General features: G+C 37.0%; 1 protein-coding gene across 17 annotated transcripts in view; it reads left to right on the forward strand.

Moving 5' to 3' along the window:
• MAP2 (microtubule associated protein 2) overlaps window positions 1-19,935 on the forward strand; it is a 349,368-nt gene that overhangs the window by 253,514 nt on the left and 75,919 nt on the right. For all 17 annotated transcript variants that reach the window (XM_014586193.2, XM_027770184.1, XM_014586191.1 and 14 more), the window contains one exon: window positions 8,968-9,252. In XM_014586193.2, coding sequence (XP_014441679.1) covers window positions 8,991-9,252 — 262 coding nt within the window. In that variant the 5' untranslated portion in view covers window positions 8,968-8,990. The remainder of the gene's footprint in view (window positions 1-8,967; window positions 9,253-19,935) is intronic.

Genomic DNA, 19,935 nt, shown 5'->3' on the forward strand with positions numbered 1-19,935 from the left:
CAGCAGGATTGCCCAGAGGCACTAGTCTTCAAACTTCAGTGTATATGGGTCACCTGTTGAGCTTGCTAACTTAGCAGTTTGCAAACCCCAACCCAAGAAGCTCTAATTTATTAGATCTATGTTGGAGATAATTGACAGAAAATGTTTTAAGATACCTTGGAATGGATGATCACCAAAGAGCATTTTAGTTTCATGACTTAAAACTTCTCTGAAATGGGTTGAAATAGTTTATCTCAAAGATATTTCTTAGCCCGTATATCCTATACTTTCTATATGTCTGCTAAGCCTTATTCAGGCCTAGTAAGTTGTTCTAGTTGATGTCATTTTTCACATGCTCTAAATGGAATTAGAAATTGAGTTCTAGTTCTGCAACCATCATAGCTTTGAAAATTAGACCCAAAATGATTCTTCTCCCACCTGTTGAGTTAGGGTTGGCCAAACATCCACAGCTGACAGACTCTTTCTCCCTCCCCCAGAGAGGGGAGTGCTAAATTCATTCTAGAAATATTTGAAACCAAATTTGTAAGTAAATAGCACTTTGGTAATTTCATATATTACAATTTTGTTTTGGTCGTGTGCCTCATACTTTTACTTTCTTTTATTTTGAATAAAAATGTGGGAAACTCCAAATTTTTAAGTAAGTACAAAATTAGAAAATAGTTTTCTTTTTAATAAATGGTATCTTCAATCTGTATTCTTAGTCCTACTTTCTCCCAGAGAAAATAAATTCAGTGGTGGCTCAGAAAAACGATAAAGTTGTCTGGAACATTTTTTTTCTGGGCATTTTTGCTTCCTTTTTATTCCTTCCCTTTAAATGGTATAGGAAATTTAACAGCTGTCTCTTACTTTCTTGTATCTACAAGCCCTTAAGTGATATGTGCTCAGGAACTACTTTATGACACACTTAAATATACACACACACACACACACACACACACACACATGCACATAGGATACTTGTTCTAAAGAGCAGCAAATATAGGAACCATCTGAATATATCAAGCTATTTTTCTCATGTTCAACATTTAGAGAATCCAGTGGTACATGGATGTCTAGATGAAAATTCTTTCTTTGTAAACCAGGTTTTTAGTGTGTTAGGTTTTAATGTTTACATATAGTTATATAACCCTTAGAGGGACCCAACCAAAGTGTGTCTAATACAATAAGTCACTTGTCATTTAAAGTTATCATTCACTTATTAGCAACATACTTGAATGGTAAAATAGTATTCTAGGAAAAATGAACAAAGGAAAAATCCTTCTGTAAGAAAACTTAATAACGTCATTTATTCAAAGAAACAAATTTGATGCTAGAGTTAACCTATAACCTATCAGAAAGTCCTAGATTATTAGTAAAACTTTTATTAAAAGGTTAGTATAGATACCAATAAATGACATAATGCTTATGTCACTGGACTGCCATAGGGTGGACCACAGTTTGAGTCCCAAACCTGATGGCTTGAAACTCATACCACACATGTATACGTGTGTGCCCCAAGTCCCACGAGGAGAATTGAGAAAAAATTGCTGCATGACATCCTCCCAGGGAGATGATTTCTCACTTTCTGTCTCTCTTTCTCTCCACTGAGCTTATCACCCTATAGCAAAAATATCTCTCTTAAAAAAGTTTTTATATGAAAAAGATTGATGTCTATTTTGTTTATTATTCACTTTATATACATAAATAAGAGCATAGGAGCAATTACACTGATCAATAATGTTATATAACTTTTTTGAAAGAACCATACCCTAAAGTAAAATGTTGGAAAACAGTGTCCAGCTTTATTTATTTACAGTATATATCCTGCTTGATTTCAGAAAAGATTTGTTAAGTTTAACAATTGAATTATGTTTAAAACAAAGAGAAGAACTTGAGACCAAATGCTAAGAATGAGAAAACACTTACTCATTAAAGTAATTAAAGGAAAAATGTGAGAATGAATTGGACCCAACAGTCAAGGAATGATCAGAAATAAGCAAAATGCTAGCAGGTGACAGTGGCTAAGTTCCTAGACTCCCATGTGGTCGACTGTGGTTTGAGTCCTAGACCTAATGGCTTGAAATCCACATCAGGCGCATGTGTGGATTTGCATGAGCACATATCACTTAAGGGCTCATACCCAAATCACAAGAGGAGAATGGAGGAAAAGGATTACAGCATGGCCATCCTCCCTGGGGGTTGATTTCTGACTTTCTGTCTCTGTCTGTCTCTGCCTCTCTGGTGAGTACATGGTGCTCTTAGCAAAAATCTCTTAAAAAAAAAAGAAAAAAAAACTGATCAAAACAAATTTTAAGAACTTTCCATATTTAAATAGACCAGGAATAAATCCATGTGTCACTTTATCTTAGAATTTAATCTGTCTAAAGATTGGACTGATCTGGTTATAGAAGTTTTATTATGATGACATAAGTTCCAGGTTGAATCTTCAATAGGTTAGGAATCTAATCAATGCCAAAGTCTTATGGTTTAGCTCATGTCATTGGAATCAAAGGCTAATTACATCACCACCAAACACTAAAGAATATTACATTTTTCATAACCATCCCAGTGAAGAGAATCAAAGTACAGCAGTGATCAGTGATTGAGCCATGGAGATAAAAATGTATATGCATTTGCCGAGGAGCATTAGGATGAGAGAACCAGACCAAAGTTTTATTGAGGTAAAAGTCTGACATGCTACAAGGTTTAGTGTTTGATGAAGAAGTACGTTCATCTCTAGAGAACTTTTAACTATCCAGAGGAAATCATTGAAAATTAAAGGTTGCAAAGATTGAAATTCAGTACATACGTCCATAACTAATATTTTGGTAGCACAAGATCTGTTCTTTTTTTTCCCCTCTCAACTATAGATCTTAATTAGAAAGAAAATTACGGCCCTGAAATGTGTAGCATAGTAGTCATGATATAAAGTCAGTGAAATATTTCATCCTGATAGAAATAGAAATTGGAGCATCTTGGATTTCTTTTTTAAAAAATTGTATTTGAGGCAACTGTATCTTCATTCTTATTGGCATCTGTGTTCAGCCCTAATAACTATGATTCCTATGGCAATATATTATAAATTATAAATCAATGTTTTGAACTTTGATTTCCTTGTACACATTATAAAGCTAGACTTTGTGAGGGAGAAGGAAAAAGAGTTCAGGTAGATTCTCAGCTTGCTTTGTCTACCTGGAGATTACAATGCAAAAAGGAGAATCTTGCCCATCTACATAGTAAGAGTGGAATGTTACACTTCCTAGTACCTCACAAGATTCCTTATATAGATTTGGAGAGGATGTGCCTTATTTCAGCTTTCTTATCTTCTATAATTCCACATTCACATGGTTTAATAATATCATGTTGTAATTTTAAGAAAATGTGGCTAAATAATTGTTTTCTTTGGTTCAAGACTTTCTCCTTAGAGTAGAGGCAGTATCCAAATCATTATTTTTGTCAAAGTAATTGGATCAGAACAATGCCAATTCTAGCTAGAAATTCTCCAAAATTATTGCCACTTAATAGATGGTTACACTATGTACCTTTTAAAAGCTTGGCAAATTAAAAGGTGGTATCTGGGCGTCAGCAGAAGGCATAAGGTTTATGTTGCTGGACTCCCACATGATCAACTGTTTTTCAAGTCCCGGACACAGTGGCTTAAAATTCATACCAGGTATGTGTGCATGTATGCACAAAATCCCAAGAGGAGAATGGAGGAGAAGGGATAGCAGTGTGGCCATCCCCCCTGGGGTAGGGGGGGGTTTCTCACTTTCTGTTTCTCTGTCTCTCTCTGTCTCTCTGGCGAGCACATGTACCCTATAGCAAAACTCTAAAAAAAAAAACAAGTGATATCTGCTTAATCTACACATATTTTATGAAATGCTGTCTGAATAATCTCATGAAGAAGTGAGATGATGCTTTGTAAGTAATAAATTCAATTTATTTGTGCTTCTGGTATTAAGTGAAACTAGTAAGGCTAGCCAGACCTTTCTTCTTCCAAAATTAGTTTTCATTTATTAACATTAAAATTAATTAATATTATTTTTCATTTATTAATTATAAAAAAGTACTTATGTCCATAACATTTTAGTAGCACAAGAGCTTTTCTTTTTTTTCCAACTATATATTTTAATTAACATATATACTACTATGCTGCTATTAATTTTTTATTTATTAATATTAGCATCAAACTCTAAAGCATTAAACACTAAACCACTGAGGAATTCACTTTTATTTTTTAGGGAGGTTTTCGCCATAGGGCGTGTGTGCTCACCAGACAGACACAGAGAGACAGAGAGACAGAAAGCAAGAAATCACCCCCCAGGGAGGATGGCCACGCCGCAATCCCTTCTCCTCCATTCTCCTCTCAGGATCTTGGGCACACACGTACACGCGCCCGGTGTGAGTTTTAAGCCACTGGGTCCAGGACGCGAACTGTAGTTGACTACATGGGAGTCCAGTGACACAGCCATTATGCTAACTGCTGGTCCCAGGAATTCACTTTTTAAATGCCTGACCTCTTGAAAACAAATTATCCTAACTGTTTAAGTGACCGATTACCGCGAGGAACTCTCCCCGTTTAAGCATTTGTTTGCCTGTTACAAGATGAGGATTCTTGATACCTGAAAAATCTTTCTTGAGAGTCTTGCTGGGGGGTTATAGGTGCTCATATTGTTTTATTTACTTTTGATATCTAGTGATTAGAACTCCCAAAGTTAAATATGGGCTCAAGTACAAAACTGATTATTTCCCAGATCTCCTGAAGATGTTACTAAACATGGTATCAAAATTAAAAGGGTTCTGTGGCCCATTGATTTGGCATGCTTTGTACATCACTGTCTCTCCCTGAGATTCAAATATTTTGTAGAATATCGCAAGCTCTCAAAAGGATCACCATGTCCATATCCATGTAGCACAGCATCTCCCAAGCTTATCTATGCAGTTTACCCCAAACACATAGCCCAAGATTTATCATGAAAACCAGAAAATGTCAATGAAAGGCTATTCTACAATCTGTCTGATTGATACCCTTCAAAACTGTCAAGGTCAAGGCTTTAGAACCAAAGGAGACATGTAAACGAAATCTACTCTGGTATTCTTGATGAGATCTTGAAACAATAAGGCATTAGATAAATACAAGGTAATCTAAATAAACTATCAAAGTTAGTTAATGGGAACCAGCAGTTAGCGTAATGGCTATGTCGCTGGACTCCCACGTAGTCGACCGCAGTTCGTGTCCCTGACCCGGTGGCTTAAAACTCACGCTGGGCGCGTGTGCGTGCATGCCCAAGATCCCGAGAGGAGAATGGAGGAGAAGGGATTGCGGCATGACCATCCCCCAGGGGGGTGATTTCTCACTTTCTGTCTCTATGTCTCTCTCTGTCTGGCGAACGCACGCACCCTATAGCAAAAACCTCTCCAAAAAAAAAAATGTTAATAATAATATATCAATATTGGCACTAATTAATTATAAGAAACATACCATACTAGTGCAAGATGTTAAAATTAGGGAAAACTGGGGCCAGCAGGTGGCATGGTAATTGAGGTACTAGACTTCCTCACCTCACATAGTCAACTGCAGTTCAAGTCCCAGACCTGGCAGCTTATTTTGTTGCTTTCCCTCTCTCTCTCTCTCTCTCTGATCAAATTAAAATATAATAATGATAACAAATGTAATTAAGCAAATAAATAATTATTTAAAATAATAAGGGAAACCATGTGCACAGGGTAACAGGAACTCTCTATACAATCGTTTCATTTGTCTATAAATCTAACACTATTATTATTATTATTTTGGGGGGAGAGACTTTTGCTGTAGGGCGACTGCGCTCGCCAGACAGACAGAGAGAGACATTAGAGAAAGAAAGCGAGAAATCACCCCCCAGGGGGGATGGTCACACCGCAATCCCTTCTCCTCCATTCTCCTCTCGGGATCTTGGGCACACATGCACACGTGCCTGGTGTGAGTTTTAAGCTACCGGGTCCGGGACGCGAACTGCGGTCGACTACGTGGGAGTCCAGCGACATAGCCATTATGCTAACTGCTGGTTCCCTATCTAACACTATTTTAAAAATATGAAGTCATTTCATAAAAACAGCTCCATTAATAAGGCATGTACTTCATTATATGAACATTTTTCTATTGACAGTATTTGTGCTGCATGCAAAATAGATTAGATCATAGAAGGATGTGGAAATTTTAAGCTGGTAAAGGAAAAGTAAAGAAATGAAGGCATATAGAGATAAGGATGCTGAGGGAAGCAAGAGCCTCTCTATCAATAAAATGTTGAGCCAGAAGATCATAATTTGAATTTAGATAATTGCCTCACTCCCTTGAACATATGAAGATGCCACAACTCATAGGAAACACAATGCTCAGATTCCCAAATTAGGTCCTTTGATATTTGACTGGAAGAATGGTAGATGGACTGTAGAACATTGCAGAATTGTCCTTCTAAAGGAGGTAGCTAAGTTTTCAGCTGTACACATGGAGAAGCTGATTCTGAGGATGCATCCTCCTATCTAGCTCCCATGGCTGGGACATTTGCTGTGTCTTTTGAAATGTTCATTCAGTCTTATGCAGTATCTGGGGATGGATTTGCATGTAACCATAGCTCTCATACTTACCAAGTTTTACACTCCTTTTTTTTTCTTAAAAAGAATTTTTTATTTAATTTTATTTATCATTATTATTATTATTTTAATTTGCTTTAGAGAGAGATAGGGAGAAAGAGGGAGGTAAGAAAGCAAGCCACCAGGTCCAGAACTCAAACCATAGTCGACCATGTAAGATTCCAGCTCCTTTAACCACCACGCCACCTGCTGGCCCTGATACACTCCTATTCTTATGCCAATGATTTCAGAAGAAAACTACTTAAAATGCTTTATATGTAATGACTGGAGGTATCATAACCGGCAGTATAATTATTAAAACAATAACAAATGTAATAACTGCTATTTATTGAACTGTGCTGAAGCTTTTATTTTATTCCATTTAAACCTTGTAACAAACCAAAGAGAAAACTCTTCTGTATATCTACTTTTTTTATATAGCTGCTGATGTAGAGATGTTCCATGGTTTAATCTTTTTTTTTTTTTTGAAGAGGTTTTTCCTATAAGGCATGTGAGCCCGCCAGCCAGAACGAGAAACAGAAAGAGAGAAATAACCCACCAGGAGGGATGGCCATGCCGCAATCCCTTCTCCATTCTCCTCTCGGGATCTTGGGCATGCACGCACACGCGCCTGGCCTGAGTTCTAAGCCACCGGGTCTAGGATGCGAACCGCAGTCAACTACATGGGAGTCCAGCGACATAGCCATTACGCTAACTGCTGGTCCCCCTGGTTTAATCTCAAGCCTATCAATTAACGTTTTAAAAGCTAAACTTCTTATGACTTGTTAAACTCTATTCTTAGGGAGGATAAGTAGAAGCCCTTTTAGCAAAAAGTTTTGGGGGAGTTTTGGTGTTGTAACCAAATAAATTTAAATGAATTAACTCATCTGTTCTTCCTGGAATGAATAGAATATGGAGGGAGCTGTTGATAGCAAAAAATTCAGTAGGGAATCCGATAGGAAAGCTTACTTTCTTAACATATTAATGTATTCGTAGTGTCTCTGAACTGATCTGGATAATAGGAAGTAGATTTGTCTTAGTACAGTTTTTGATTGCTCGGAGGTCTTTTCTTGAGTTTCTTGAATGATTGAATTAAAAAAAATTAAAAGGCGTTCTTTGTTCCCATCAGGTACAGTCATTACCTATGTCTTCACTCTCTCTGCGGGGATAATAAGTCATCAATGACTTGTCATCACTGGCAAAGGCATTCCAAAACTTAGTGGTGAATCACTTCTCATCAATTACCTGTCTAAGTTTGTAGCATCAGCTGATAAGAGATGGTTGTGCAATATCTGCCATACGTGTAACGTGTATGGAACACCTCCTCCTCGACTAATTTATTCTTTTCTATAATTTACAGCTTCCAGATATATGTCAGTGATTTAACTTCTTTAGATCTTATTTGAGTGAGTGGTAAGATAATGCCATAAAGCAGGATGTAAGCCTGATACTTTATTTTTATCCTTTCTCTCTATGAGACTGACATTAATAGAAAATGTCATTCCCTCTTAATCTATAGATGAGGCTTAGAAAAGTTTGTTGAAAAATTAAGTCAGAACTATTATTTTTTAATTCACAGTATTCAGAAAAGTATATCTACCTCTGACTTGAAATGAGTGAAACTCAAAGGGTTAATTGGTTGGCCATTGTCTTTCAATTTCACTGAAAGTTGTGTTTTTAAGAGATTACTTGGGGGACCAAGTAATGGTTACTTCACTGGACTCCCATGTAGTTGACTATGGTTCAGTCCTGGACCTGGTGGCTTAAAACTCATGCTGGGCGCATATGCGTACGTGCCCAAGATCCCAAGAGGAGAATGGAGGAGGATTTGTGATATGTGCAGTGATTTCTTGCTTTCTGTCTCCCTGTCTCTCTTGCGAGCACATGTGCCCTACAGCAAAAATCTCTCTCTCTAAAAGAGAGAGAGAGAGAGAAATTACTCGGCGAGTGAATGTCTATAATCCAGCATTTCCCCTCTGCTATTTCTCTTCCTGCCATTTTGTACTTAATTTTCCTCATACTGCAGATTTTTTTATGCTGAAGGGGACTCCTTTATTCTACCATATAGTCAATATTCAAGACCATATGTCAATGAAAGTTAAGATATGTCTTTAAATGCCAAGCACTAGTTAATAGAAGAAAAAGTGTATATCTAGAGTGATCATGATTTTATATTAAAAGATTAAATCTTCTACAAATAGTTTGTAAAAATCCAAGGTTTAATGATGGTGAGTTCATGATATTAATGAAGGGTTATTGAACATGTTTCTTTGCCTAAAGAAAACTGCTGGATTTGCTACAGATTTCTCCTATCTTATTACAGGAGATCAAATTTCCTCAAGGTGATGGCTCCTATTTTTCCTCTTCCACTTGCAGGAGAACTTACAGGGCTTTGAAGAATGGCAGATGAACGGAAAGATGAAGCAAAGGCACCTCACTGGACCTCAGCTCAATTAACAGAGGCGTCTGCACACCCACATCCACCTGAGATTAAGGATCAAGGCGGGGCGGGGGAAGGACTTGTCCGAAGTGCCAACGGATTCCCATACAGGGAGGATGAAGAGGGTGCCTTTGGAGAGCATGGGTCACAGGGCACCTATTCAAATACCAAAGAGAATGGGATCAACGGAGAGCTGACCTCAGCTGAGAGAGAAACCGCAGGTAAGAAAGGCTCTTCTGTCACTTGTGCTTGCTTTTTGCTTTGAAGTCACCTTAGGTTGAAAGCGAATTCATGTACAGCACTGATCTTTCTTTAGTCCAGGACTGGAATTCCAGTCAGTCAGGGGAAATAAACACCCAAAGGAAGGAAAAGTCATGGCGATCCGCTCAACATTCCCCAAATTAGTTGCATTCTCAATTGCATTTCCCTATTTAATATGTGCAGACAAATGGTTCAGTTTATGTGCTTTTCTAGAAAATAGCATTTTAACCCATTGAAGAAAAACTTCACAAATAGTTTCTTTTTAATTCTCTTGAATTACATTGAACCTAAATCCAATAGATTAACTAGAAGCATGTTTAGTTTTTAAGGCAGAAAGAATTAAAAAATCCATCTCCCCAACTTTCAAAAAACAAAAATAATGAAGAAAAAGAGAAACAAATACATACACATATAAAGAACTATTTCATATTTCCTCAGATAGCTTTTTTTAAAAAGTGGTATAGAGGGGAACCAGCAGTTAGCATAAAGGCTATGTCGCTGGACTCCCACATAGTCGACCACGGTTCACGTCCCGAACCTGGTGGCTTAAAACTCACGCCGGGTGCGTGTGCATGCGTGCCCAAGATCCTGAGAGGAGAATGGAGGAGAAGGGATTGTGGCGTGGCCATCCCCCCTGGGGGGTGATTTCTCGCTTTCTGTCTCTATGTCTCTCTCCGTCTGTCTGGCGAGTGCACACAGCCTATAGCGAAAATCTCTCAAAAAAAAAAAAAGTGGTATAGAGAGACTTGAAAGATAATATAATTTTCTCCTAAATACTTCCTTTCAAAGTATAGTTTTGACCAATAGTCACCTTTACTGCATAATTGATAAGAATCATTCATCATCAATGTTATAGTCACCATAAAGCATTAATGGCATTAAGAAATAAGCCTCGATTGTGATATTCTTCGCTGTTAGTTTTCTTATTTTCTGTAGTTCAGAATTTTATGTATGTGTACTCAGCAACTTGTAGACAGTAACTTACACTTGAAATGGAAGTAAACAAGTAGTAAGAGAGGCTATGCTGCCTTCAAAATCACTTCTTATTTATGCAAAAATTGGCTTTCTATACTCCATGAGTCAGCACCATTTATCAGCACTCTGGAAAAAAAAGTGTTTAATTTTTTATAGGAAAATATGAAATGCATTTCAAATGATAGAGGAGAAATTATAAAAGTACATAGTGAGAAAAAAATGAAAACCCTTATTCATTCAACAATTGAGCACTTTCTACATGCAAAGTGTTGTGTTAGCTTCTGTTCCGGGCTGTGTGTAAAGGGCAGTTCCTCAACATCATGGATTAGAGGATATCCTAACACACGTGAGACCTGTGCACAGTTAATTTTTAAACAAGAACAGCATGTTTAGTGTCAAATGAACAGTATAAAAGGCACATTTGAAGAGAATTATTTCTACTTAGAACCAACATTCCCAAATTTTGTATAGAAGTGTTTTGGGGTGCCATGGTACAATCACAACAGTGCAGCAAGGTACTTCATGGTTACAGTGAAGATTAAATACTCAAGGAAAATAGAAATACTCAACATCTGTCATACACTGCATGAACTGCTAGTTCAAGATAGTTCATGGTTTCAACATTATTTCACAGTGTATTGCTTTTGAAAATGACATCTTTGCAAAGTCAGGTTTTCAGCAATTGTTCTGAAATAATAAGTGCCCTGCAGAAATCCAGGAGAAATCGGAAAAGGGGCTGGTGGTGTCTAATCTGATTCAAGGATTTGAGAAGGTGTGCAGTGCCCGAAAGGCACATCTTTCCTATTAGTAAGATATGGTGTTTGGGGCCAGCAGGTGACATTAAGGTGCTGGACTCCCACATGGCTGATCACGGTTCAAGTCCCAGACCTAGCAGCTTAAAATTTATGCCAGGTGCATGTGCGTGCATGCCCAGAATCACAGGAAAAGAACAGAGGAGGCAGAATTGGGGTGTGGCCATCCCCCTGGAGGGCTGATTTCTCACTTTCTGTCTCTGTCTCCCTTTGTCTCTTCGGGAAGCACACACACCCTATAGCAAAAATCTCTTAAGGAAAAAGAAAAAGAGAGAGAGAGAAAAATTATAGTTAAGAATGTTATAAAACCATTATTTTCACTTTTGTGGTTATGATGAGGATTAAAATATGTTTGTAAAGTGTATAAAAAGAATAGCTCAAGAAACAGTAGTTATTTTCTTTTTTAGTATCAGAGGGTATGTGCACTCACAAGAGAGTGAGAAAGAGTCCGTCAATGGGGCACCATCACACCATAATCTTTTTCCTTCGTTTCTCCATCTTATACCTACTGCACACACATCCAGTGTATTTTTTCAAGCCTCTGAGGCTGGAATTCAAATCACAGTTGGCCATGTAGAACCCACCTCTCAATGTACAGTTCTTAACCACTGGTCAGCTCAAAATAGTAGCTATTAATTACCATTAGTATTTTAGAATGGTGGTCTCAATATGGACAACATAGCACTTTGGTCAAGGAACATTAATTATTTTCTATCGAGTGTAACACAACTTGAAAAAGGTCGAACTGAGTGTCAGGAACACTAAGGATTTTGAAGGGATTGAGGTCTGAGGGGACAAGAGCTTATTATAGAAAAATGCTTTTGAAGAGGAAAAAAATAAAGTAACCATCCAAAATTTTTCTCATTATCATATCCCATAACACCTGGGACTCTCCCTCTAGTACTCTGCAAATTTGTGTTGAGTGAGTGAAAGAATGAGTGAATAACTGCAGGATGAAGAAAGTCCTTTTCAAATTAACGATGAAAACTACTGAAAAGTCTCTTTTCCCTTGAGTGCTTACAAGTGACTCTCACTGACTATTGTGAAGACTTATAAGACACTCAAGAAAAAAATCATTGTAGTGTGTATTTGGCCAAGCAGCAGAGAACCTACGTCACTCACTATTTTATTTGCTCAGGAGTCTTAATTAAGCATTTAAAAGCATTAGAAAAATCTGCCAGATTGGTATGTCCTTGCCACCTTCTTTGAGATGATAATATAAATTTAAGAGACTTTCTTTTAAGTGATGGTTTCAGGAGCATACAGAATTCATTTTGAATGCAGCTTAATATATATCAAAGGAATTTTTTGAGAGATTTTTGCTATAGGGCATATATGCTCACCAGAGACATAGAGAGAGAAGTGACAAATTACCCCCATGGAGGGATGGCTATGCCACAATCTCTTCTCCTCTGTTCGCCTCCTGGGATTTTGAGCATGCCCCTGCCTGGTGTGAGTTTGAAGCCACTGGGTCTGGGATTCAAACTGTGGTTGGCCATGTGGGAATCCAGCGACATAGTCGCTATGCCATCTGCTGGTCTCACAAAGGAATTTTATATTATTTTACATATGTTCATAGCGATAAAGATGGTAAATAATTATCTGTGGGTTATCAGGGTAATGTATGTAATCCAAACTATGGTGTAATTTTAAACTAACTTCTCTCAAAAAGTAACATAGTATTAAATTTATATGCTGTGTGACAACTGAAGGAAAAGGAAAATGTAAAATTTTGTTTCCCCATACATACAAAGGATGTTCCAGTGATAAGTTAATATGCAACTAAATTTTCTCCAAACCCTATTTTAGTAGTTTAACAAATTTATCATTGATGGTTTATACACAATGATCGTGTTTCATAAACTATGTAGCAAAAGTCATTCCCAGTAAAAAGAAATGTTCTTTTTTAAAAAATTTTATCTATTTATTTATTTATTTATTTTTATACATTCAATTTAATTATTTAGATTACAAAGTGAACTTTTCAATATGTGAACATTTCTCCCCATCCCAGTTGATCAAAATATAACAACACTACCTCCCTGTCCTGACAATGCTCTGTCTAAATGTTCTTAAGTGTCAGCTATGGTCTTTAAAAATGTTATGCTCTTTTTCTCTTTCTACACAACACACACACACACACACACACACACACACACACACTCACGCACACACATAAAGTTTATTTATTTCTTCCATGAAAGAGAGAGAAGGAAGCACCCCAAACATGGTCTTCATGCCACAGTCTAGTCTCAACCAGCTGAGATCACAGACACACATGCCAGCATACTTACCAAGATCCCGGGACATGAACCCAGGACCTGGCCAATGTGAGTCCAGTTGTATTACCACTGTGCCATCACCTGGCCCTGGCTAGTATTATGTTTTAGGTGATTATTTATTTTTCTTAGAATTATTTATTTTACTTATTATTATTGTTTTGTTGCTGTTGTTGTTGTTGTTTTCATTTGATCACAGAGAGACAGCAAGAGAGAGAAAGGAAAAGTAAGAAAGCAAGGAGCCAGGTCCAGGATTTGAGCTACAGTAGGAGTCCAACACCTTAGCCACCACATTACCTGCAAGCCCCAGGTGATTGTTTAAAGAGGATCAAAGCTAAATACCAACTCACTTTTTTTTCATGTACAACAATCTGTCAGTATTTCTTTCTTTCACACTATAAAGAAGATCTCTCAGGACATTGTTGACATGAAGCATTTCTCAGTCACATCAGATCCTCAGCTCTTTGTTATGGTGGCCAGGTCTTTACTAGTTGTGTACAAAAATCACCCCTCTACATTCTTTCTTTACTATAGCTCTCTCTTTATTTTTTAGAAATACATCTTTTCCCAAGTTTATTTTAAGTTGGGCTATTTAAACAGGATCACAGGATAAATAAATTGTCATCACATGTCTTCTTTCCTTTTCCTGCATCAGAGTGAACTTAGTTCAACCAAAGGTCTTTATTCTCTTTCAGTGTCTCTTGATATTGTCTATCTTTATTTATGGACTGTAGAAATTTCTAAAGGTGTAGGGCCATAGTTTGCTTATCCTTGATCTTATGTACCAAGACCAAGGCATGGGCAGCAGGGACTATTAGATAACAATAATGTTTTCAGTAATAGTTCTTTACAGCTTACTCTTCTGGTTTGTTTTGTTTTGCATTTTCTGACAAATTTAAGCTACTTTACTGAAAGATAGAATTATTTTCTCAACTATGGTATAATTTTTGAGCAATATTTACCTTACTACTATAGTTTTCTTTTTAGGGAAACTTAAAAAAAGAAATGTGGTTTATGATCTAGCCACTTAAGAAAACCCTTGTTGGGACTAGCAGATGACAAAATGGTTATGTTGCTGGGCTTCCATGTAGTTGACTGTGGTTCAAGTCCTGGATCCAGCAACTTGAAACTCACACTGGGCGTGTGTGTGTGTGTGTGTGTGTGTGTGCATGCCCATGATCCGAAGAGGAGAATGGTGGAGAAGGAATAATGGCATGGCCATAACCCTGGTAGGGGTGATTTCTCACTTTCTGTCACTCTGTCTCTCTCTGTCTCTCCAGCGAGCACATGCACACTACAGCAAAAATCTCTCTTAAAAAAAAAAAAAAAGCTCTTGTTATAATAAGAGTAAAGCATCATTTAAAGGTTATTTCCAAATCACAAATAATAAGAGTAAAGACTTGTGATAATCCCTTCTCTCCTTTTTATTTTATCTTTAATGAAGAAAGCAAGAGGAATGCATTTTGGTCACCAGAGTTCCAACTCTCAGTTACATTGAGAAGCTTCGTTATTTAAGTTTCTTTGTGAGAAACAAAAACCAAAGCATATCAGAATTCATATCAAGATAACATTACATTGCTTGTAAAATTCAGAGGACTGATTTGTAAAATTTTGACTTAAAAATCATTTCAGAGAGTGAAAAAGTAACTCTTCAAATGACATTATGAGGACACAAGAAGGCAGTAAATCTCTGTATTCATTGTGCACATGACGTGCCACTGTAGCTGATGTTTATTTCATCTAGGATCCCGTTACTTATTATTATCAAACCCTACCCTTTTTGTGTTTGTTTATGAAATCATTTTGACCTCAGCTCTTTCTGCCGGCAAAAACAAAGATCTGCTAACAAAATAGCAGTTTTTAACCTTGCTTGGAAAAATGTCATCTCGCTGTCGCTCAATTTTCATTTATAGAGAGGAAAAGATGATCTAATTTTTACTTATCCTTCAAGGATTGCTACAATAACTATTATGAAAACATATGTAAAACCACTGCTTGGAAATTTGTGTAATGTCCCATGCTTCTATAGTGCTCAGGTGTATAAAGCATTATCACATTTTCTAAATCATTTTATCTTTGGGAGATTTCCTATAGTCTGTTTCTCGTTAGTATCTTCATTTTACAAGTGAGAAGACCAAGGCACAGAAAGACTGGCTAAGTGGCTTGCCCAAGATTACAATATAAGAAGGTGAAGAAGCTGGGTTATGAATCCAGTGCTCAGGAATCCAGTGCAATTCTTTCTTTCCAGTGATCCTACCTCCGAGAGGTAGCATGGGATTTTTTCTACAGTTTATAATTTGCTTGACTTTATAAAGCTGCTACTGGTTATAAAACTTTGCAGATTCATTTTGATGAACACACACATACACACACACACACACACACACACACACACACACATACAAAGATATATTTGATAGATGGCTCTAGAGTTTGAAAATGTTAGGATCTGTCCTTTATTTAAAAACGGCAATAGAACCTTCTAATTCTCTATGATAGTTATGGATGATATAATAGGAACTTGGAAGAGACCAGCAAGATGACCTTTCACAGTCCTCCCCTTTACAGGTCGAGTCACCCGTCCATGATCACGTGATGACTACCAGAATCCAGGTCTCCTACCTTATAACTCTTAAACCAGTGGTCTTTCCACTGTCCCACTCTGCCATATTGGAACAGCACAGTCAGTTTAAGCAGTTATCAATTACAGGCAAAGAAGGCAATTGATCTCATGTTACGAACTGTCACACTTGTGCATCTTTAAGCAATACATATGATCATGATGTTATTCCTAGTTTTCTGCCTGACTAGGCAAGAAAGGAAGGCTTTCTGAAATGTTATATGCCAAAATATTAAAGTATTTAAAACCAAAATATTAAAATATTTAAAACCAAGTTTTGATGATTTTTTATTATCGTAAGGTACAATGTTTTGGATATAAGAACCACTAGTCAGAGTATAAAGGGTCTTTGTGACTATCAAAAGCCAGAGTCAGCCATCTTTTCAGGTAAAAGTAAAGATTAAAGGACACTTCCTCAGTTTACTCCCCACGATTCCCCAGGATGCCTTTGTTTCCCCAGCATTTGCAGACTCTATCTCCAAGTCTGCTTCCTGCCAAAGAGGTGGAGCTGTCAAAGCTCTTCCAGGATACATGTTGTCACATTTTCAAAGCTTATTAAGGTAACTGTTTTTGTCTGTTTGTTTCTTTTTGGAGAGGTTTTTTGCTTTAGGGCCCATGTACTCACCAGAATGACAGAGACACAGAAAGCAAGAAATCACCCCCACCACAGGGGATAGCCACACCACAATCCCTTCTCCTCCATTCTCCTCTTGGGATCTTGGGCATGCATGCACACGCGCCTGGCATGAGTTTAAGCCACTGGGTCTGGGACGTGAACCACAGTCAACTACATGGGAGTCCAGCAACGTAGCCATTACACCATCTGCTGGTCCTAGTAACTGTGTGTTCTAATGTCTTGCCCTATACTTTAACAACCTCATAGCTCAAACAACTAAGGGAGAAACAGACTCAGATACATAAATTTATTATTGCTACAGTTAGAAATTTACCTTGAAAACACATGATAGAGAAAAAAATTCATCTTCTTTTAAATACAAAAATCTAAGACTGTACCTTTAAGCATCTCTCTGCCTCTCTTACAGATCTTAGAAAATGCAATCCTGCCTTTTCTCCCCTCTCCATTCTCCCCTGCCTCCCTTTCTAGATTCGATATGGATAAATAGAAGTCAGTATCCCATTGAAAACATAGGCTACTGTACATTGATATAACAGTGTATTAAGTTACATAAAGCAGAATAGCACAGAGCCTTTCCTCTGCAAAATGACTAAAGTCATCCACCCCCCCCAAGACAAATAAACAAGCTAGCCTAACAATACAAGAGGTTGCAGATTTTCCTTTTCTTGTTACCATGCCAACCACTCAATGCACTGGCTGCCATTTCTCAGAGCTCTGCAGAGAGAGGAGTGTGCAGAGCAGAGTTATTTAGCATTCAAGGGTTTATCTGCAGAAAACCACACAGCCTCACTGCGAAGCATCTGGGCCTGATGACACCGATGGATGAGAACCGAAAATGGGAATCTTTTCAGTGTTTTCCTTCGAAAGGTTAGGCACCTGGGGCTAGAAAGAGAAAGACCAGGATTGATAGAAAAGGGAGTGCCACGAGGTTTGTATTTGTCACATTTGCTTTGTCCTATGTAGTCTCTTTACTGACGGAGGCGGGTATGGATATTAACTTATAATATGTGGCTCATCTTGTTGATATATAGAAGGACTTGAACCTAGTTTGGGCTACTGAATAGGGACGCTACAATAAAGGGCTACCAAATAGGGACATTATAATAACAATTGTGTCTCTTACTTTTGGTAAGGTATGAGCTTGTATATAGGAGGTACTGCCAACTATAGCGTTTGATGATTTAGATATTAGAGGAAAAAGCGACCTGATAAAGTTTTTTTGTTTATATATGCAGCTATAAGGTTGTTTGGCCTATATAAAAAAAACTCTCTCTTCTTCAGTCAGAATCATAGAGTCAGATTATTTTAAACCATTATTCCTGAATCAAAATATGAAGAAAACTTGATTTCTGAAGTCTTGTTTGAATTAAACTCAATGACTCAACAAATCGAAGTATGATTTTATTATTTGGAATTTTAATTGCTTATAAACACTTCAAGTTTTGAAGAACAAGCGTCTATCTAACACGATATAATGTGACATTTAAAAATTAAGATTAATTTGCATACACATTTACTCCTGTGTATGTTCTGTGAGAAAATTCCTCCTATGCACTGTGAAAATTAGTCTTGTCTTGCTTTTTGCTAAATGTCAGAACCACATCATGAATTAGTAAAAAAAAAAAAAGTATCTTATTAGACTCTTCAGTCCACTAACACTTTGAAAAATTATTTTGCTGAATCTGAACCCTAATCGATGCAACAGGGCACCTGGGGCTAGAAAGAGAAAGACCAGGATTGATAGAAAAGGGAGTGCCACGAGGTTTGTATTTGTCACATTTGCTTTGTCCTATGTAGTCTCTTTACTGACGGAGGCGGGTATGGATATTAACTTATAATATGTGGCTCATCTTGTTGATATATAGAAGGACTTGAACCTAGTTTGGGCTACTGAATAGGGACGCTACAATAAAGGGCTACCAAATAGGGACATTATAATAACAATTGTGTCTCTTACTTTTGGTAAGGTATGAGCTTGTATATAGTAGGTACTGCCAACTATAGCGTTTGATGATTTAGATATTAGAGGAAAAAGCGACCTGATAAAGTTTTTTTGTTTATATATGCAGCTATAAGGTTGTTTGGCCTATATAAAAAAAACTCTCTCTTCTTCAGTCAGAATCATAGAGTCAGATTATTTTAAACCATTATTCCTGAATCAAAATATGAAGAAAACTTGATTTCTGAAGTCTTGTTTGAATTAAACTCAATGACTCAACAAATCGAAGTATGATTTTATTATTTGGAATTTTAATTGCTTATAAACACTTCAAGTTTTGAAGAACAAGCGTCTATCTAACACGATATAATGTGACATTTAAAAATTAAGATTAATTTGCATACACATTTACTCCTGTGTATGTTCTGTGAGAAAATTCCTCCTATGCACTGTGAAAATTAGTCTTGTCTTGCTTTTTGCTAAATGTCAGAACCACATCATGAATTAGTAAAAAAAAAAAAGTATCTTATTAGACTCTTCAGTCCACTAACACTTTGAAAAATTATTTTGCTGAATCTGAACCCTAATCGATGCAACAGATTTGCACTAAAAACAAATCATACCTATTATGTGTAAAAATTAATCTGTCTGGCTTGTTTTAAGTGTAAGTACAATTTAATTATCATATTGTGTGTGTGTGTGTGTGTGTGTGTGTGTGTGTGTTTTAATTTGGTCCTCCCTGCTCCCAATCTGTATTTTCCAAGATCTTATCAAGTCTTCTCCTTTCAAATTTATTGTATTTTTTCTTCACTGTTTTTTTTTTTTCTTTTTGAGGTTTAGAAAAATCTTCATTTAGAGAAAAATTCTAGACCACTTATAAAATCTTTTTTATTCGTAGTGAACAGACAAAAATAATCAGTAATGGAAGTGGGTCTTCCTGGACTAAGATTTTGTTTTAGTTATAAGGATTTTTGCACTGTATTTATCTGTCCCTTGTTATCTGTCCCTTCTAAGTGTTCTCTCCTTACAAAAAGTAAAAAAGAAAGACAAGAAAAACTTCATAATAATTTGAAACAAAGAAACTGCTCAAATATCTCAAGAATACATCCATCAGCAAGCAATCACGTATTTGTTCAAGGAGTGTGACATATATGTGCATACTTGGATTACATTGCTTGTATATACCTGAGAAAAATATTGCAGCTGTATGCCAAGTGTCACCTTGAGGTTTGGCTTTGGGTTTGATTTCACTGTGGTTGAAAGGTTAGAGGATAGACTGGGGAGTTTCTAGTAGTATCGTTCCTCCCTCTATTCTCCCCAGGCTACTGAGAAGAACAAATTTTTTTTCTGCTTCAGTGTGTCAAGCTTTTTTCTCTTTCCC

This window comes from Tupaia chinensis, unplaced genomic scaffold (assembly GCF_000334495.1).
Source record: "Tupaia chinensis unplaced genomic scaffold, TupChi_1.0 Scaffold000018_1, whole genome shotgun sequence".
Lineage (NCBI taxonomy): Eukaryota > Metazoa > Chordata > Mammalia > Scandentia > Tupaiidae > Tupaia > Tupaia belangeri.